Genomic DNA, 20,977 nt, shown 5'->3' with positions numbered 1-20,977 from the left:
CTGGGAGCACCCCCTCTAGAGAATCCCTGATCTCCCCAAATTTGGTCGAGATCTAAAGTTTATTTTGCTGTACAATTCCCTTTTTTTTTGGAGTTTTACTTGTTTCCAACAAGGAAGGCAAGTTTTCCTGCTTCCGTGACAATGGAAGGCAGGTAACTCCTTTATGGAATTTGAGCTTGCTTCCAATAGGGAAAAGGAGGGTTTTTTTTTTTTCCTGCTTCTAGGATGGTAGAGAGCTGTCTTGAGCCTGAGACCCATCCCTAGGTAAGTAGCTGAATTGGGGGTTTGTTTTGGCTAAAGTTAACAATCAGCCGCTCTTAATTTCTCCTTCCCATTAGAGCACTCAGTGATCATAGAAGCTGTGTGATTGTTTGTTTTGCTTCACCGTTTGTTGTTGTTGTTGCTGTTTGTTTCTGTTTGGTTGTTGTTTCAGTCTTTTTCCCATTGGGTTTGATCAGCTCTACCTGACTTGATAAAATCCTAAAGAAGTTCCAAATTATGGGAAACAAGGCCTCTGGAGTGGCTAAATTCCCTGTCCCTCCCCACCAACACACACACAAAAAGGGCGGGCCACAGTGGCTCACACCTGTAATCCCAGCACTTTGGAAGGCTGAGGTGGGCAGATCATGAAGTCAGGAGTTCCAGACCAGCCTGACCAACATGGTGAAACCCCATCTCTACTAAAAATACAAAAATTAACTGGGCGCAGTGGCGCGCACCTGTAATCCCAGCTATTCAGGAGGCTGAGGCAGGAGAATTGCTTGAACCCGGGAGGCAGAGGTTGCAGTGAGCCGAGATTGCACCACTGCACTTCAGCCTGGGTGATACAGCAAGACTCTGTCATGGGAAAAAAAAAAAAGGTGGTCTGGCGGGGGGAGAAAAAAGGCCAGCAAAAGGAGAAAAAAAAGATGAAAGATTTTTTATTTTGACTGCTAAGGGGCTTGATTCACATAACAAGGCCGCCTTTTGCTAGCCAGGCAAAACCGAAAGAGCAATGGCTGTACTTCTGAAACAGCAGCATTTTTTTCCAGCTGAAGTGCGGTAATGAGATTTAAAAAGATTTTTTTAAAGGAGCTCAATGGTTAAAAGTCAGCTTAATTAAAAGCTAACATCCAAGGTGTGTGTGTGTGTATTTAACCTTCATGTTTTTGTTTTTGTTTTTCCTCCTAGGACCTTGTTTTGTTTTTGAGCAAAAGTTTTTTTCTTCTCAGTTGACTGAATTCTGTTTTCTTCATTTACTTCTGCCGTCTCTCCTTTCTCTTGCACCCTCTGCTGCATGAGGGACCTAAAATAGTTTATAGTAGCCTGAGGTTTCTTAAAGAAAATGAAGAAGGCACTAGACTCCTTTTGGGGGAGAAATCTCTTTTTCCTTATGGAACCCCAGGAATGTAAAAAGATAAATTGGTCTCAGCTCTTAAACTGCTTACTTTTATATTGTGGTATCTGTTTTTTTTGTTTTTTTTGTTTTTTTGTTTTTTTACTAAAATAGTTATTGTAACTGAGGTTACTCTTACTCTTGAGTTTTTAAGGAAGAGTGTGGTTTTATCACTTCTGGGCCTTTGGCTAAGATCAAGTGTGGAAGAGTGTGGTTTAGACACTTAGAAATGTCTTTGTTTAAAAAAAAACTTTTTTTAAAGTGCACTGTAAAAGCATCACGTGGTCTAAGCTCATAATAATTCTCCCTTTTTGGAGACCCAGGATTCAGTGTGGGCTTTGCCCAGAGCTCAGAGATCCAGTTAAAAGATAGGTGGTCCCTATCTAAACAAAATTGGTCTCCTTATACAATCCTATGACAGATTTCTGTAATTTTATGTTTGACTTGGCATCCATCTTTTTTTTTTTTTTTTGAGACAGAGTTTCACTCTTGTTGCCCAGGCTGGAATGCAATGGTATGATCTCGGCTCACTGCAACCTCTGCCTCCCGGGTTCAAGTGATTCTCTTGCTCAGCTTCCATAGTAGCTGGGATTACAGGTATGTGCCACCACGCCTGGCTAATTTTGCATTTTTAGTAGAGATTGGGTTTCTCCATGTTGGTCAGGCTGGTCTCAAACTCCAGACCTCAGATGATCCACCTGCCTCTGCCTCCCAAAGTGCTGGGATTATAGGCATGAGCCACCATGCCCAGCCAGCATCCATCTTTAATCTCCCTCTAGCACCATCAGACTTATCTCTCTACCTTATGATGGAAATTTTGCTATTTGATTTTTCACCTGAGTTGTTTCCTTTTTTTTTTTTTTTTTGAGATGGAGTCTCACTCTGTCACTCAGGCTGGAGTGCAGTGGCGTGATCTTGGCTCACTGCAACCTGCAACCTCTGCCTCTTGGGTTCAAGCAATTCTCTGCCTCAGCCTCCTGAATAGCTGGGATTGCAGGCGCCTGCCACCATGCCCGGCTAATTTTTTTGTATTTTTAGTAGAGATGGGGTTTCACTATCTTGGCCAGGTTGCTATTGAACTCCTGACCTCGTGATCCACCTACCTCAGCCTCCCAAAGTGTTGGGATTACAGGCATGAGCCACCGCATTTGGTGAGTTGTTTCCTTCAATATGCAACTTTAAGGCTATTTAGCTGACAACTGCCTGTGGTTGTAAAACAGGTTATCAAGAATCTGAAAGTCTGGCGGGGCATGGTGGCTCACACCTGTAATCCCAGCACTTTGGGAGGCCGAGGTGGGTCGATCACCTGAGATCAGGAGTTTGAGACCATCCTGGCCAACATGGTGAAATCCTGTCTCTACTAAAAATACAAAAAATTAGCTGGGTGTGTTTGTGGGCACCTGCAATCCCAGCTACTCAGGAGGCTGAGGCAGGAGAATTGCTTGAACCTGAGAGGCAGAAGTCATGGTGAGCCAAGATTGTGCCACTGCACTCCAGCTCGGGTGACAGAGCAAGACTCTATCACCAAAAAAAAAAAAAAAAAAGAAAAGAAAAAAATAATCTGAAAGTCTAAGATAGGAAAAAAAGTTGTTATGAATCTATGAGATGCACTTCTATTAGCATGCCTAAGACGTCTTTGTATGTGCTGTGTACACAATGTTTCACTGCTGAAAATATAAAAAGGGGCTAGAGCCCCTAATTAGAATTAACTAAACTAAGTTCCTCTCAAAGTTAGTTTGGCCTATACCCAGAAATGAACAAGGAGAGCTTGGAGGTTAGAAGCAAGATGGAATCAGTTAGGTCAAATCATTTTCACTGTCTTAGTTATAATTTTGCAATGGTGGTTCCATAACTTTAAATAATGACAATCACAGTTTTTAGAAATAATCTAAGTAAATGATTAAAATAAAATAATTACATAAATGCAATAGGATAAATACTTGTAGACAAACTTGTCATAATTTAGAATCTAAAGTTAAATTAAATAATAGATATTTCATTATTTGGGTACTTTCCAATAAAAATATATTTGTAGGAAAACATTCTTTCTAAAAAAAAAGTGTGTCCTTTTAAAAAAAAGTGAACCATTCTGTCTAATTTAAGGCTTATTTAAAGGTCATGTATAAAACAAGGTAAAAGCAACCAGGAAACAAAAGAGATGTAAAGAAAGTTATAAAAGCAAAGAGGTTTTTTCTGGTAAGAAAGCTTAAAGAGAAATAATTTCATATGAGAAAGACTCTTGTACAGTAAATTTAGTTGTAGAGTAAAATGACTGGTTGTTGAAGAAGGAAGGACAAACCAGAAAGTCCAAGCGTAGCATGAATGGTCTGTGTAAGTCACAATAAGAGGATTTATTAAAAAAACCCAAAAACTTTTATATGATCAAGTTGTCACATTATTATTAAGTTTTGGGTTGCTTAGGAAAAAAACTGATTAAATTTTTTCAAAAGTTAAGGTTATTACATCTGTGTATTTCTCTGTATGTGCTTTTAATGTCCTTGTGACATTAAGTTACAGGGCTTTGACTCCTGGGTCTGAAAAGGACACCAGGTCCTGCTAATTTTTTTTTTTGACACGGAGTCTTGCACTGTCGCCCAGGCTAGAGTACAGTGGCATGATCTTGGCTCACTGCAACCCTCCACCTCCCGGGTTCAAGCAATTCTTCTGCCTCAGCCTCCCAAGTAGCTGGGATTACAGGTGCCTGTCACCACACCCAGCTAATTTTTTGTATTTTTAGTAGAGATGGGGTTTCACCATGTTGGCCAGGCTGGTCTCAAACTCCTGACCTCATGATTTGCCCACCTCACCCTCCCAAAGTGCTGGGATTACAGGCGTGAGTCACTGTGCCTGACCAAGTCCTGCTAAAGTTTAAACACTGACAGCAACTAAAGCCCCATCTTCAGGCCCAGTAGAAGATGCCAATCAAAATAAACTGCATTCCTGAAACACAGGGACAGAAATTAAAGCTATTCAACTCCTCAAGGCCCCAGGGACTATCACATAAGAGGTGGGCATGGGAGATTGCAAGGACCAATTTTGAGAGATAAAATAAGTTCACTTTCTCGCTGGGTGTGGTGGTGGCTCACGCCTGTAATTCCAGCACTTTGGGAGGCCGGGGCGGGTGGATCATGTGAGGTCAGGAGTTCGAGACCAGCTTGACCAACACAGTGAAACCTTGTCTCTACTAAAACTACAAAATTAGCCAGGCATGGTAGCGCATGTCTGTAATCCCAGCTACTTGGGAGGCTGAGGCAGGAGAATCACTTGAACCCAGGAGGTGGAGGTTGCAGTGAGCCAAGATCACGCCATTGCACTCCAGCCTGGGCAACAAGAGCAAAATTCCGTCTCAAATAAATAAATAAATAAGTTCAGTTTCTCTATAAATTAGTCATTAATGTCAAAGGTACACTGATGCAAGACCAGCATATGGGCCCATGTGTCAGATTAAAAAGGTTTTATTGAAGCATTAACTGACTCCTAAATAAAGGTTATGAAAGGCTTATGGAAATTATATCTTATAGTCAAGATATAATTTTGAAAACTATAGTTAATTGGGTTCATGCTAGTTTTTTTTTGAGACAGAGTCTCACTGTCGCCCAGGCTGGAGTGCAGTGGCGCGATCTTGGCTCACTGCAACATCCACCTCCCAGGTTCAAGCAGTTCTCCTGCCTCAGCCTCCTGAGTAGCTGGAATTACAGGTGCACACCACCACGCCCAGCTAATTTTTGTATTTTTGATAGAGACGGGGTTTCACCATGTTGGTCAGGCTGGTCTCAAACTCTTGACCTCATGATCCCCCCGCCTCAGCCTCCCAAAGTGCTGGGATTACAGGCATGAGCCACTGCACCCAGCTTCATGCTATTTTTATTAGAGCTTATTGTTTGGAACATTATGTCTCTTCTCAAAGAATGAAGGTTTTCACCTTTTTTGAAATCCTTGAGTTATTACTTTGGTTAAATGAATGAGCCTATATTGTGATATCAAGAGTTTTAAACCTTTGATATTTGACAAACTTTCCAAAATCAATTGATAAATTATGTCTTTTTCTGACCTAATTAATCTGTTAAGATATTGAGTTCCCTGAAGTCCAAAAATGACACAGTTTGGCTTATTTGGTATGAAAATTATACAGGAAGCATTGTCAAATATGAAATGGTGTTTGGTTTTCTTTAGGCTGTATTCGTATAAATATATTATTGGTATGTATTCCAAAATTATGGGAAACTCCTATAATCCTGATAAAGCAGTGTGCATCATCAGTAATAATCATAATTATATTAAATTATTGTGTGCCACAGAGGTAACAAATTTCCTTGCCAACTGTGTCTTTGACTATGGCTGCCTTAAAAGTTTTTGTCATTCACAGACAATTGTCTTGTTTTGGTTATCTTTAGGAGGTGGCTTTATAATCAGCTCTAGAACACAAGTGTTTTTTTGTTCTTGTTTTTGTTTTTTTTTTTTGAGATGGAGTCTCGCTCTGTCGCCAGGCTGGAGTGCAGTGGCACAATCTCGGCTCACTGAAACCTCCGCCTTCCAGGTTCAAGCAATTCTCCTGCCTCAGCCTCCTGAGTAGCTGGGAGTACAGGCATGCACCACCATGCCCAGCTAATTTTTGTGCTTTTAGTAGAGACGGGGTTTCAACATGTTGGCCAGAATAGTCTCTATCTCTTGACCTCGTGATCCACCCGCCTCGGCTTCCCAAAGTGCTGGGATTGCAAGTGTGAGCCACCGTGCCCGGCGAACACAGGTGTTCTTAAATGCAGGTTTCTGATAACTTTGGAGATTGTGGAGATTGTGACATTAGAATAGAGAAGAAGAACTTTCAGGACTCTCATGGAGAGCTGAAATGTTCATGTGTATCAAGCAGAACAGGAGTAAACTATGTAAACTGAACTCATAGAAGACTAAAGTAATCTTTTTTACTTTTGCTTTAAATGTTGCTGATCCTTTGTTTTATTTTGTTTTTTCAGAGTCAAGGAAACTTTTTTTTTGTGCTATTGACAGCTTTTAACAATTTAATATACTCCCGGCCAGGTGCGGTGCCTCATGCCTATAATCCCAGCACTTTGGGAGGCCAAGGTGGGCAGATTACGAGGTCAGGAGATCAAGACCATCCTGGCTAACATCGTGAAACCCCGTCTCTACGAAAAATAAAAAAATAAAAAAGTTAGCCGGGCATGGTGGCGGGTGCCTGTAGTCCCAGCTACTCAGGAGGCTGAGGCAGGAGAATGACGTGAACCTGGGAGGCGGAGCTTGCAGTGAGCTGAGATCGTGCCACTGCACTCTAGCCTGGGTGACACAGCGAGACTCTGTCCCAAAAAAAACAACAAACAAACAAAACAAAAACAAAAACAAAAACAAAACAATTTAGTACACTCCCATTAACAAAATTTGGAGCATATTTTTTTCTCTCTACCTGATTTCTCCAGAATTTGGAAGCTATTTGTGAGTATTCTTAACTTTTGGCAGTACAGTTATGTGCATAAGTGCAATAAGAATCTGTTTTCATTTTGCAACAAGACACAATTGGAGAAACTAGTTATTTTATCAAGGCTTTGACTGGAATGGTGTGCTTTCCTTTAAGGAATGAAGCTTGGTTTATGGAGCCAATAAAAACCCCTTAGGGAAACTGGCCTCATACCTTCCCTGTATAGGGTTCCTGACCTCTGGTAAGTAAAGGCCCTGTCTCTGATAGGCCCAAAAGCCTCAAGTTTACCTTGGAACCTCAAGAAGATCACCCAAGTCATAGGTATTTAATAGCACATATCCATGGCTAGGCTTGGCTTTAAAAAAAGGTCTTATCTGAGATTCCTTCTATGGAACAAAGTTCCATCAAAGCCAATTTAAAAGCCTGTGTAAAAAATAATTATTCTTGGCCAGGTGTGGTGGCTCATGCCTGTAATCCTAGCACTTTGGGAGGCTGAGGCAGATGGGTCACCTGAGGTCAGGAGTTCGAGACCAGCCTGGCCAACATGGTGAAACCCCATCTCTACTAAAAATACAAAAAATTAGTCGGGTGTGGTGGCGGGTGCCTGTAATCCCAGCTACTCAGGAGGCTAAGGCAGGAGAATCACTTGAACCCAGGGGGCAGAGGTTGCAGTGAGCTGAGATTGTGCCATTGCACTCCAGCCTGGGCAACAAGAGCGAAACTCTGTCTCAAAAAAAAAAAAAATTATTCTTGCTGCCCTGTATACAAATAATTAGGCCAAGTATAATAAAGCAAATCAGTCTTACCATGATTTGTCTTTAGTAAAAATGGGAAACTGGATAGAGAAAAATTATGTTTTGAAAACTATAGTATACCTGATCTTAGATTCTAGTTTTGCCTAATGTTTTTCAATTTTTATTATTTTTCTACAATTTGGACTGAATTCTAATTTTTCTTGACTACAAGTCTTCAAAATAATGTTTTCAATTTTTTTACTTCTTTTTGTTTGTTTGTTTTTCCTAACTTGGAGTCAGTGAAAGCTGAGCTGTGCTTTCTTAAAGTCCTGAAAACTGAAGCCTGACAACTTAAACTTCAGAAGAAAATGTCAGCAACCAATTTACATACCTAAGCCACTTTCATACCTGCCTACTGATGGGTGAACTTCAGAGTAATGTGGCCTGTATCTATTTTCCAGGATTGCTCTTCTGTTGATTGTTGTTTTTCTCCCTTCTTCCCCCTATTTTCTCTTTGTAAGACATGAGACTTCACAACCTTCTAAAACTGAACTTCCCTAATAACTTGGGATCTACCCGTCTAGGAAGAAACCATCCTAGCCATGAGAGATCAGACAAAACCTGGGACCAGAGACTCAATTTCTTCTAAAATGCTTTTTCCAAAAGATTTTAAAAAAGAAAAGGGGGAAACGTGAAAGGAAAATATCTTGGGCCCCCAAAATCACTAGGCTAAAGGGAAAAGTCAAGGTAGGAACTGCTTAGGGCAAACCTGCTCCCCATTCGATGCAAAGTTACCCCTCTGCTTACTGACAAAACTGCGTATCTGATTGCCTCCTTTGGAGAGGCTAATCAGAAACTCAAAAGAATGTAACCATTTGTCTCTTATCCACCTGTGACCCGGAAGCCCCCTTCCCACTTTGAGTCTTCCCACCTTTGCTTGGAGTTGTCTCACCTTTCCAGACGGAACCAATGTTTATCTTACATATATTGATTGGTGTCTTATGTCTCCCTAAAATGTATAAAGCCGAGCTGTGCTGTGACCACTTTGGGCACATGTCGTCAGGACCTCCTGAGGCTGTGTCACGGGCACACGTCCTCAACCTTGGCAAAATAAACTTTTAAATTAACTGAGACCTGTCTCGAATTTTCAAGGTTCACAACCTCACGCAGAAAGCACAGACTCTGATTCCAGCCAAAGGTCATCAGGCTGAGTGAGCTTCCAGGGGGTCACAGAGAACAGGTCCACCCCACTCTACCCCTCCACCATCAGCTAACAAAGACAGGGTCTCCACTGCCTCTGCTGCAAAGCCCTCCTGCTCACTCAGTGGCCAGGATGCGCTTCCTGAGTCTATCTAGGATCCCTTCAGCTGCAGTTTGGAGCTGGGCTCCTCTGCTGTTTGCCCTTTCTCTGCCCCAGCCCTCCAGACAGAATTTACCTGAGCCCATCTAGCTCGGTCTCCAGCCGCCTTCGCTCAACCACCAGCCCCACGGTGTTGGCAAACCTCTGTGGTGAGTGGGGCACCCTGGCAGGCAGGAGGAATATCTGCAGTGGTAGAGATCAGGTGCACGGTGAGGCTGCTATCCCTCATGGAGATCTTAGCGCCCCCAACATCCTGGGCATCCCCAGCTGACCCCCGGGCAGCAAAGGGGTACTGCTTGTGTACCCTGGGCCCTCTTCTCTGCCCAGCCTCTACACTGGGGAACCAGAGGGAATGTTGGACTGTGCTGAGGATGGGGCAGCATGGAAGAGGGAGGATGGGGAAGGGGCAGGTTGGCAGGGGAAGGTGTGGGAGAGCAGGAAAAGGTAGGGAGGACAAGACCTCAGCCAAGGCCAGGATGAGTGGACAGGGTGGATTCCAGCTGTGGCCGCCTTTCTCTTCCCCACCCTGCTGGGATCCGGCCTCACCTCTCCCTGCCGAATGATCACATCCCGGTGTTTCCCTTGCTCCAGGACTCGGAGAACCATGTCTCCCTCCAGCTGGTAAAATACCTGTGGGACAGGAGAGAGGCTTGGACCCTCCCTACTTTCTCTTCTAGGTCCTTGGCCACTGCCCAGGCCCTGAATTCTGACTGGGAAACCTGAGAAACTTTCTGAAGGCCTTGGAGTTGATGGGCAGCTCCGTCACTTCTGTCCCCAGGCCTGTATCCCAGTGCATGCCATGGAGTGCTGGGGACACATGGGATCATGTCTTGGACATGCAAGTGATGACCAGAGTACCCAGGATGCAACAGTGGTTGCCTGGCTGGCGGGCAGGAGCTGGATGAAATGCTCACTGGGGAACTGAATGACCCAGCAGTCAGGTAGGGAACCCACCCATTTACTGTGTGCCAGGGGCTGTGCCAGGCACTTTTCCACCAGAAACCTTCACAGCAACCTCCAAAGGTATCATTAACCCCAATCAGCAGAAAACAAAGAAAGAAAACCAAGGCTCAGAGGGTAAGACAGCTGGCCTAAGGTCACATAGCTGGTTACTCTCCAGCTGGAGCCACAGCTTGGACCCAAGGCCGTATGTGGCTCTAGAGCCACTGGCCAGAGTGATGCCTTGGCAAGGGGTGGGGCTGTGGAGGTTGCTGGCGGCCTGGGATGGGTTAGGGGCTGTGGGGGATGGGAGCACATGCTTCTTGTGCTCTCCTGGGGGCGGGGGGTGGGCGGGGGCGCTCCTACTTCATTTTTCCGGTTCCATCCTAAGTCCCTAATTTACTGAGATCACTCCATGGAATTGGGAGGAAGAGGAGGAGGCAGACCGGCTTTCTCTCTACCAGTCACACATTGCCTGGGTGTTAAAAGCCCCAGCCAAATACTTGAAGGAATGTTATCAACAGCATCTACTAAGAGAAACCAAGCTGACCTCGAGGGACCTAGAGAGATGTGGCTCTGCAGTCTGCCACTAGGCAAATAGTCACCACCCTTCTGAAGGGCAACTTGGCCATGGGCATGAAGTGCCTTGGCAGTTCACACCCCTGGAGGGACTGTGGGGTTTCTTGGGATGCAGGACCCTAAGTGCTAAAACTGGGAAAGTTCTGGGTGAATCCAGATAGCTGGTCACCATACAACCTTGACCTCAGTAATTCCACCTCAGGAATGAGACCTCAGTTCATCAGAGACATACCTGCCTAGTGGTATACATTCAAGGCTGTTTTTAATGCAGTGCATAGTTAAAAGCCCTCAGCTCTGCCAGGGTGCGGTGTGCCTTTGGTCAATTCAGTTAGCCTTTCTGTACCTCGGTTTCCTCATCTACATAATGACAGTTATCTACTCAAAATGTAGCTGTGAAGATGCCAGGGATGCTTTACACATATGTGCTCAGCGCATAGTAAGCCCTCAATAAGCCTCTAGCTATTAGTATTGATGATGGTAAGAATGACAAAAGTAATGCTAATATAATTACAGGAGAAATGTAAATATATGATGGTAGATTAGAAATATGGAACATTATGCAGCCATTAAAAACTACGTTTTTGAATAGCTGTTAATAAAATGGGAAAATGGAAAATGCTAAAGTTACGTTAAAGATTAAAAACTATACCCAGCAGGGCTTCAGTTTGTAGCAATACAAATAAAACAGAGGCAGCCTGTTCTCAGCGGCCCTCTGCGTGGTGGGATTATGGATGAGGTAAGGATTTTTCTTTCTATATTTCTCATATTTTCTACAAGGAACAATGTTTACTTTCCTTATTAAAAACAACCCATAGGCCGGATGTGGAGGCTTATGCCTGTAATCCTAGCACTTTGGGAGATGGGAGGATCACTTGAGGCCAGGAGTGGAGACCATTCTGGGCAACATGGTGAGACCCCATCTCTACAAAAACTAGAAAAAATTAGCTGAGTTTGGTGATGTGTGCCTGTAGTCCTAACTATTTGGGAGCCTGAGGTGGGAGGATCACTTGAGCCCCAGAAGTTGAGGCTGCAGTGAGCTATGATTGCACCACTGTACTCCAGCCTGGGTGACAGCGTGAGACCCCTTCTCTAAAACACAAAAACAAACACAAACATGAACAAACAAAAACCCCATAAACATTATTTAATACAAATAATAAGAAACCTACCAGGTTCTCTTATAGGGAGCATTTCAGTATGCTCTCCTCCCCCACTCTCCAAGCTGGGAGGAAGCCTGTGTGTGTGTGTGTGTGTGTGTGTGTGTGTGTGTGTGCGCGTGTGTGTGTGTGTCTAGGGAACTTTCACAGTGAGGGAGGGGAGGAGGGACAAAGGAAGAGTTGGGAGAGGGGAGTCTGGAGTGACCCTCTGGGCCGGGTTTAAACCCTTACCAGGCAGGCTACACGATATTTTCTCTATTTTCTTGCTCTTGTCCCCTGCTCAGAGGCCTTCCCTGTGATGAGGGGCAGGCCTGGCCTGGAGCAGAGGTACAGATCACTGAACAGCAGAAAATCCCGAACAGCTGTGGGCACTCCTAGAGGAATTATGCTCAGTTTGGAAGTAAATGATGTTTAGGGGCCTGGGGCTGGCTAGAAGATTAACTGTACTGGCTCAGGCAGATAATGAATAGAATCTGGCTTTCTGACCTGGAAAGGCCTTTCAGGCAGGCCAGGCGGAAAGGGCGGGAGGTGTAGAGGAACAATGCATATCAAGCACCAACTCTGCACCAGGCTCTGTGCACATACTCTATGCACATTGAATTCTTCCACCAGACAGGGGCTGTTGTCCCCATGTGCTTACGGAAACAGGCTTGGAGAGGTGACATGATGTGCCCTGTCCAAGATCCCGGGGTTAGTAAGCGGCAGAGAATTCCCCCAATGCAATTTCATCTGCCTCTGGCCCCCCTGCACCTGCAAGCTCCAAGAAAGGAGTGAGGTAGGTGGCGTATAGGTGGTAGGTGGTGCTGGGGAGTGGCGAGCCGGGCCAGGGAGCTGGAGGTACCCTGACCACTATTGCAGAGGCAGAGCTCAGTGAGGAGGAAAGTGTGGTTTGGTAAGAGGTGTGATTTGAACCCAGGGCTGAGCAACTCCCCTTTTCTCACTTATTCAGGAGCCCGGACCCTGAGTTACGCCACTTCCACAGCACAGCCTGGAGTCTCCCCAGGCTCCAGCTGGGTGAGGATAGGCAGGGACAGAGAGGAGGCCGACCCTCAGCCCTGACGCTGCCCAAGTGCTGCACCACCCTGCCACCAAAATCTCAGCAGGGTGGGACCAAGCCCTGTCACAAGCTCGCCTCCAGCCAGGTTCCTCCCAGACACCTGGGCATCCCTCCAAAGTGAGGACACCTGCGCTGGCCAGCCCTCCTCATCACTCAGCTGCCATCTGAGTCAGGACACGGGCTGCTGGCCAGGCCCCTCAGGAGACACTCAGGCACCTGAGCTTGGAGAAACCATGGGATGGGGCATGGGGCAGAGGCAGCAGGGGGCGAAAAGGGAAGCAAAGACAGAGGGAGACAGGAGAGGCGGGTGCTGAGACCAGGGCCAACAGAGAAGGCAGAAGCCTCTGGAAGACTCTGCAGCCAGCTGTGCCTCCCATGCCATAGCCACGCCAGGTCTACCCACCTCCTCAGTATAGTTTTAGATTTTCCTATTGACTTTTTCCACCAAGGAAACGGTCTCCAGTGATGTGTGTTTGTGAGAAGGGGGTGGCCAGGAGAGGTGCAGGGCCCCTGGAGTGTGAGAGGGCTTGGCTGGTTCTGCTGGCCCAGGGCCCATCGTTCCTCCACACAGCCTTGGGTGTCCCAGTGCACACGTGAGGTGCTCAGCAAATATTTGTTGAACAAGTGATTCTCCCATGCTCACTACAGTCCCTGGCTGTGGCCTGGCTGCCCTCAGTGGGGACAGAGGCTGTTGATCAAGCTGGACTCTGGATCTTGAACCCCCAGAATGAGGCTCCCTGAGAGGATGGGGAGCCCCTCTACTGATCCTTTTCCACCAGAGGAGATTCTGTGTCTCTCCTTAAGGGGACACACCTTTCTCTTTAAATTTTGCCTTTGTTTATTTATTTGGGGGTAGGTAGTAGAGAAGCACAGTCCAAACTTCAAGGTGCAAAAGGTGATTCAAGGCAAATTCCCCCTCCCACCTGCCCCAGCCACAATCCACGAATGGGTTTTGCAGCCTCTAGTTAAGGAAGGGCCACCCAGCCCCAACTCCTCCTTCAGCTCCAGGCATCCCCCTACCATGCCTACCCCTCAGCCACTAGCTCCTCCTCTCTCAGCCCCTTGCTCTCCCCCCGCCACCCACTCAGCCCAGCCTTCACCCACAGTGTTTTTGCACTTTGCCCCTGTCTGTGGGGGATGATCTTATTTTGGAGACCAATTGAATCTGTCAAGTTTGTGGGGAGGGGACCAGGACATCCCCCCGAACACAGCCAGCCCCTATATCCAGGGGGAGGATGCCCCATGGATAAAGCCTCTCTCACCCGCAGGGCGTGGACTGTTTCCTGGGGCTCTCCCAGCAGAGGTGCTGGCTGTGGAGGCGTCACTGCCTGACCACCAGCTTGGAGGCAGCAGTCGTGCCCTATGATTTCAGCTGTGCCCCCTCCACTCATCAGCCACATGTCCACCCCTCTCCACTCATCAGCCACATGTCCACCCCTCTCCACTCATCAGCCACATGTCCACCCCTCTCCACTCATCAGCCACATGTCCACCCCTCTCCAGTCCATCATCTCTGGGCCTTGAGTGGGAAGCACCCCCTCCCCCCAGGGCCAGGCTCCTTGCCCGCAGGCCTAGATCCAGGGAGACCAGTCAAACCTACCTCTTCACCCTCTTCGATGTGATAGTCCTTCCTGGTGTTGGGGCCTCCGACGAACATGACTTTGAGCTGCTCCTGGTGCCTGCAATGCGCAAAGTGGGGGAGACGTTCTAAACCATCTCCTAGGAGTGAAGAGAGCAGGGGTCCTGTGGGGGCCAGGAGGGAGCCTGAGGGCCCCTGGGAGAGGAGCAGGGCTGTTTTGGCCTCACTGTCCCTGTCCCCCACCTCTCATCCCTAGTTCATGCCTGCATGCATCTAAGTGTCTATGTGTCTGGGATTGTGTCTGTGTGTCTATCTGTCCCTGTATGTGTGTCCCCCGACATCGTCTGACCCAACAAGAGGAATGATGTGGTGGTGAATCTATGGCTTCATCAACCAGGATCACAGGATCAAGAGCTCGAATTATAGGAGAGTAGCAAATTGGAGGCCCCTTCCCTGGATGGGGCAGTGTAGGGGCAAAACGACCTTGACCTGCCACTCACCCATGCTGTCTGACTATAGGACCCTGCACTCTCCCCTGGCTGGAGGCATGGCTCAGTGGATGCAGGAGACCATGACATTTAGCAGGGGCCTCGGGCGATGTCAAGTCAGTGTGGCATGTGTTCACAAGCACAGGCCCTGAGGCATGTTACTAACCTTATCTGTAAAATAGAGGAACAGTTCTTACCTCACAGAGTTTAAACAGAATACATGAATTAATATTTGGAAGCTCTCAGAATGGTGCCTAGCATATAGTAAGCACTATTTAAGTATTTGATAAAATAAATAAACCCGGCTGGGCGTGGTGGTTCATGCATGTAATCCCAGCACATTGAGAGGCAGAGGCGGATGTATTGCTTGAGGCCACTAGCCTGGCCAACGTGGTGAAACCCTGTCTCTACTAAAAATACAAAAATTAGCCAGGCCTGGTGGTGGGCACCTGTAATCCCAGCTACCTGGGAGGCTGAGACACGAGAATCGCTTGAACCTGAGAGGTGAGGTTGAAGTGAGCTGAGATTGTGCTACTGCACTCCAGCCGGGGTAACAGGGGGAGTCTCTGTCTTAAATAAATAAACTCAATACAACCCTCTCATTTTACAGCCGATTTAGCCAACCAAGAGAGGGTCACAAAGCCAGGGAATGACTGAACCTGAGCCAGGTCCCAGGCTCCTTGACTCCCACGCTGGCGCTGGGTCTGTGGGGGCATCTAGTCAGCTGTTTGAACAAAAGGTGCCCAAACTCCTCAGTCTTTCTGCTGTTGGTGTGGTGTTACCTTTTTATGGGAAAAATACCTCAGCACCTCCTGAGAACAGCCCGCCCCATCCCCACAGCAGGGTCCCCTTTCAGAGTGCAGACCCTGGGGTGAATAAGCAGCAGAATGTGTCTGGGTGGGGCTTCAGGGTGTTCTCAGGTGGCCCTGCCACGGAAGGCAGGGGCGATGGCTTTCCTCTGGGAAGGGGAGGTGCTGGGTCTGGAACCATTTGTACACACAGGGCACAGCAGCCTAGAGGCTGCCTACATGGATGATGATGGTGTGGATGGCAGGGGAGGGGCTATGGGGGAGGTCTGAGCCCCCAAACTAGACTGGCAGGTCCTTTCTGAGTGTCCTGTCCTGTGGGCTGCTTTCCAGCCCAGCTGGGAGGCATGGAGACAAGACGGAAGAGCCAGTCTCTTTCCTTGTCCTTCCCTTTTGGGAGGCTGGGCCCAATAAGCCAGAAACACATGTGTCGACCTGATGTTTGGAAAGGTGGATGAGGTCGCAGGGCAGGAGGAGGCTGACGTGAACAGTCCATGCTTAAAGAACTTAAAGCTGCATAGAACTTCAAGGAGGGAAGGGAAGCTGCGAGGAACTTCACTGGGGAAGGGTGTGCACGTGAGAGCTGGGTGCAGAGGCTCTGAGATTACAAGCACTGGGGGTGAGCTTGGGGAACGACGTTGAGAAGGCTGGACCAGGAGGGTGGACCTGCCATGGAGTCTGGTCTTGGCCTAAGGGGTGCCCGGGAACCTGGAAAGCTTTTTTTTTTTTTTTTTTTTTTTACCCTGAGATAGAGTCTTGCTTGCCACCCAGGCTGGAATGCAGTGGCACGACTTCGGCTCACTGCAACCTCCACCTCCTGGGTTCAAGCAATTCTCCTGCCTCGGCCTCCTGAGTAGCTGGGACTACAGGTGCGTGCCACCACGCCCAGGTAATTTTTGTATTTTTAGTAGAAATGGGGTTTCACCATGTTGGCCAGTCTGGTCTTGAACTCCTGACCCCAAATGATCCACCCGCCTCAGCCTCCCAAAGTGCTGGGATTACAGGCGTGAGCCACTGCGCCCGGCTTGAAAGTTGTTTTTTAAAATCACCTTCACTGAGATATAACTTAGGTACGTACAGACAATTCTAAACAACTCCACTCAAGAACTCTTTCAACCCATCAGTCAGAATGCATAAACCAGACCTGCCCTCCTCTGCCCAGAAATCTTCAGCAGCTTCTCACCTTGCTTAGGAGTATTATGGGCTGAATAGTAACCCCTCCTGTAAAATTTATATGTTGAAGTCCTAACACCCAGTACTGCAGAATGTGACCTTATTTGGAAATAGGGTCCTTGAGATGTAGTTAGGTTAGGATGAGGTCATCCTGGAGTAGGGTGAGCCCCTGATCCAATATGTCTGGTGTTCTTTTAAAAGAGGGAAATTCGGACACAGACACACACACAAGGAGACTGCCTTGTGAAGACGAAGGTGGAGGTGGGCGTGGTACAGCAGAAGCAAGAATACCAATGATGCCAGCAAACCACCGAATGCTAGGGAGAGGCCTGGGAAGATGGACGCGAGACCTCAGGGGGAGCGATGGGAGGACAGAAGGAGCGACGGCGGACGGGGATGAAGTGGTGGAAGGAGGCAAAGATGATGCTACATCTTTGATTGGGGGTGGGCAACAACAGTGGTAGAAGAGATCTTTGGGGAGATATTGACTGTTGGCCATGTGGTATTGCATGGTGACCAAGAGTGAGCGTGGACTCTGGAGTCAAACTGCTCCGTGGGTTGAGTCTGGAGCCTACCCCACAGGCGCTTTGTGACACTAGAAATGTTACTTATGAAACTTCCCCCTCACGGTGCTACTGTGAGAATGAGATGAGATGATGTAAAAACACTTGGCATAGTCCTGGGCCTGCTGTTTGCTTTGAGGTGCCACCCTTCTGACCATGTCCTGTGGACACAGCAAAAATGGGGAATGTGAACCTTGATCTAGCCGGCATGTGAGGCCCCGCCCTGGAACTGGGGGGATGAGGGAGGTGACCATACCACAGGGGAGGGCCCGAGAGGTCTGCCTAAGAAAGATGGCAGCTGGATGGCCAACCCTGTTGGGTACTGGAGGCAGAGGCTACTGGCAGAAGTCGCCTAGGAGGGTCTGGTGTGGTGTGTGTGTGTGTGTGTGTGTGTGTGTGTTCGTGCACACCTGCAAAGAGGGGCCCTGGAAAAAGCAAGAAATCAAGATCTTCCCAAAGGAGCGGATTCTCTGCCTTCCCCTTTGCCTGTGGCTTCTGGGACAGGGTTGGGGTGTATGATTTGGCTGCCCCCAGGCCTACGTTCTAGTGCACTTCTGCCTTGAAAACCACCCTCCCCACACTTTTGAGTTTTCCCAAAATGCACAGTGTCACTTGGGGTTGGAGAATTGTTTCTCAGCCCTGGAAGGAGGGGTGCACCCTGTCATCTCATCTCCTACAGCCTCAGAACCAGCTCAGCCTTCTTCAGAAGTCAAGGCCACAGTCACCAGAAAGAGGAACAGACCGATGTGGTGGAACCGGAACAGGCTGTCTCCATCTTCCCCCAAGAACCAAGAGATTGAAGCCGCCCTTCTGCAGGCTTCTGGGTCCAGGAACTCGGAGCTGGAAGGTGAGGGCGCAGATGGAGGAGGGGGACGAGGCGAGGGCAGGAGGAGGCCATGGGGGCGCTGGACTCACATGAGCTTGTTGCAGACCGGGGGCTGGAAGGAGCCCCGGTTCTCCTCCACCCAGGCCCTTACTCCCACGCGGCGCTCCATGACTGTCCCGGGCGCCTCCTCGCAGCGTTGTCCTCCCGCCGTCGGAGGCCCGCGGCTCCGCCCAGCCGCCTTTTTAACCAGAATCCCAAGCTCACGAGGCGGAGCAAGCCCTCGCGACCCCGTGGTGGGGGCTTGGGGCCCGCGGACTTTGGCCGGAGCCCGCCGCCCTCCGCTCCAACCCAGGCCCTGGCGAGCGCGGCGGCCGCAGCGCTGGGGAACGGCGGCCCGCGCCCCCTGCTTCTCCGCAGGGCAGGGGCTCGGTCCCCGCCACCGTCCCCGGGGAGCCCCCCACACGGGCGCCTGCGGTGGGGCCTGCTCCCGGCGGAGGACAAAGAATCCAGACCCTTCCTGGGCGCTTGTTCCCAGACGTTACTTCCCTCTACGCCCCGAGGGGAACCCCAGGGAAGGTCCCCAGAAATACTATAGTGGGGAGATCGCGGGTTGGAAGTCCCAGCGGCTGAGAACACGGTGCTGGCGCTGGGCTCAAGATTTGGCTTTCCCATCTGGAAAAGGGGAATGACTGCCCGGCCACTCAGGGCTGCGGCGCTCACCCAGCGGGAAGCCGCACGGCGGTCCTCGCAGGTCCCGATTCAAGGTGAGCCCCAGACCTGCTGCGTGCGGCCGGCAGACTCCGCCGCCGGCTCGGCAGGGGAGCGGTGCCGGCGCCGAGCTGCGGAGCCTGGGCTTAGGGCAGGACTGCGAGCCCTCCCACCTGAGGCCCAGCCGAGCGGCCGCTGTCCGCGCAGTGTCGCAGTGGACCCCGATCCCCGTGCCGAACTCCTTAGGCGTCTTAGGAACATACTCAGTTCGCACGCAGCTATGGGAGTAATTTGGCAGATGTGGACACCGGCCTCAGTGTCCTAGCCCTCGGGAATCTCGGGGTGTTATGATGACAGCCTCGTGTAAGAGACTCTAACAGTTATCCTGGGGGTGAGGGGCTGGGGCGCTGGTCCTGGGCGTGCATGTGTGAGGAGAGAGAAATCTGCGCGGATGTGGAGGATGGAGAAGCCTGCCTTTCTGCAGGACTCAGAATTCTTAGGAAGTTTGGAGGGAGTGGGAGCTGGGGGATAGGGGAGGAGGAAAATGGCTCAGGCCCCTGACACCAGAATCCAGACTATAGAGTTTAAGAAACTAAATGCCTCCAAATCCTGCCCTCACAGCCCGCCTGGCCTGGGCTGGTTTTCTCAGCATTCCAGACATAAAGACTCCTCTGGTGCAACTCAAAATCAAAACCCAGACAGATAGGAAGCCGAATTCCCCACTGAGACCCTCCCGTTTCCTCTCTGACGCTCTTTTTTTTTTCTTTCATTTTTCTCTCTCCTTTTTTTAGTGATTTATCTAGCAGTTTTAGCTGAGCACTTCTTTCTAGAATGTCGTTTTGCACCCAAATAACTCACACCACCTTCTTTATTTTTCTCATCTACAAGTAATCAGAGGAGACGTAAACAATGACACATGAAGCACTGAGGATCTGAGATGTGTTAAGTTTGCTTTGAGTGTTAGTTAAATGAAGCGATGGGTGAGTGGGTGGATGAAGGCATCAACGATTTCACACAAAAAGGAGAAAAAATTGATTTCAGCCCAACAGATGTTCTGTTACCATAGTGCAAAGGAAAGAATGATAGGTACTCTGTATTTTAACTGATGTGATCAAATAATGTGAATAATTAAGGCCACAAGTAGAATTTTGGGGGTCTGAAATATCCCGAGTAACCCTCTACACAAGCTAAATGACTGCTATGTTATCACTGTCAAATATGCCCTCTGATTTGTGCTGTGTAGAGCAAATACCATGTCTGGTATACTGAATTGACAAGCCTCCTGGCTCAGGCACCATTGGATTCCAATGTTCAGAAAACAGACAGTTGCCATGTTGTGAGTATTCTGGCATTGTTGAGTTGGAACCATCTGGAATCCTTCTGGATACTGACTGTTGGGCCCCTTGTAGTTTCTGGAATTTACCCGCTTCTAGGAGCCACCTCTCTCCTCTGCACACAGGAGCTCATCTGCACTAAAGGATCAGAAGCAAATAGAATCTACCCTAGGATCCAAGCTCAAAGGATCTGGCCTGCCTGCTGGTGTCTTGCCCTGGCCTGCCCTGGGTGGTGTTTGCCTGCCCAGGTCACAGAGACCAGCAGATCCTTCTAGGCTTTGCTGAACCTGGCTGGTAATAACTATCTGACCCTTCAATTCTTCCATACACTGAACTCGTTGCTCCAGTGAATCCCTTTCCCAGCCCACCTTGTTTTGTCTCTCCCACTTTCTCACCCTTTCATATAATTCAGCAACTATTTTAAAACAAATAGCTTTATATGAACAAAAGGACTAGATCATGAACTACACTGGTTATTTGGAAATCTAGGTTCTGGTCCTGCTACCCCTTTAACTTGAGTTATTTACAAGTCTGTTTAAAAGTTTCTAGACATACACTGGTTTGTTTTTTGTTTGGCTATCGTTTTGTTTTTCATTTCGAATTGTATTGCATTGTGGTGAGAGAAGATGGTCCGTGTTGTATTATTTTTGGGTGGGGAGATGTGTTAAGATTTCCTTTGCAGTTTAGCTTATGGTCAATTTTTGTGAATGTGTATACTCTGCTTAGAACGTAGTTCAGAATATTTCTATTAGGTCAAGCTATATTGTGTTACTCAAATAGTCTTGATCTTTATTTTTTAAAGTGCTTAATATTTTAGTTTCCAAGAGAGATATGTTAAAATCTAACACTGTGATTTTTTGGGTCAATTTCT

At 48.2% G+C, this 20,977-nt stretch overlaps 1 protein-coding gene across 2 annotated transcripts in view; it reads right to left on the bottom strand.

The window, feature by feature from the left end:
- HAAO (3-hydroxyanthranilate 3,4-dioxygenase) overlaps positions 1-18,590 on the bottom strand; it is a 28,422-nt gene extending 9,832 nt beyond the window's left edge. Inside the window, exons 1-4 of one of the 2 annotated variants that reach the window (XM_032178792.2) lie at positions 18,154-18,590; positions 14,230-14,308; positions 9,444-9,527; positions 8,974-9,080 (exon numbers count right to left, since the gene is read on the bottom strand). In XM_032178792.2, the coding sequence (XP_032034683.1) occupies positions 8,974-9,080; positions 9,444-9,527; positions 14,230-14,308; positions 18,154-18,233 (350 nt within the window). In that variant the 5' untranslated portion in view covers positions 18,234-18,590. The remainder of the gene's footprint in view (positions 1-8,973; positions 9,081-9,443; positions 9,528-14,229; positions 14,309-18,153) is intronic. The other variant, XM_032178788.2, reaches the window with a different exon arrangement.
- Positions 18,591-20,977: the final 2,387 nt, after the last annotated feature.

The sequence above is a fragment of the Hylobates moloch genome, unplaced genomic scaffold, assembly GCF_009828535.3.
Source record: "Hylobates moloch isolate HMO894 unplaced genomic scaffold, HMol_V3 SCAFFOLD_15, whole genome shotgun sequence".
Classification (NCBI taxonomy): domain Eukaryota; kingdom Metazoa; phylum Chordata; class Mammalia; order Primates; family Hylobatidae; genus Hylobates; species Hylobates moloch.
Note: the sequence above shows the minus strand (reverse complement) of the source record. Positions and strands in the feature narration are given on the sequence as shown.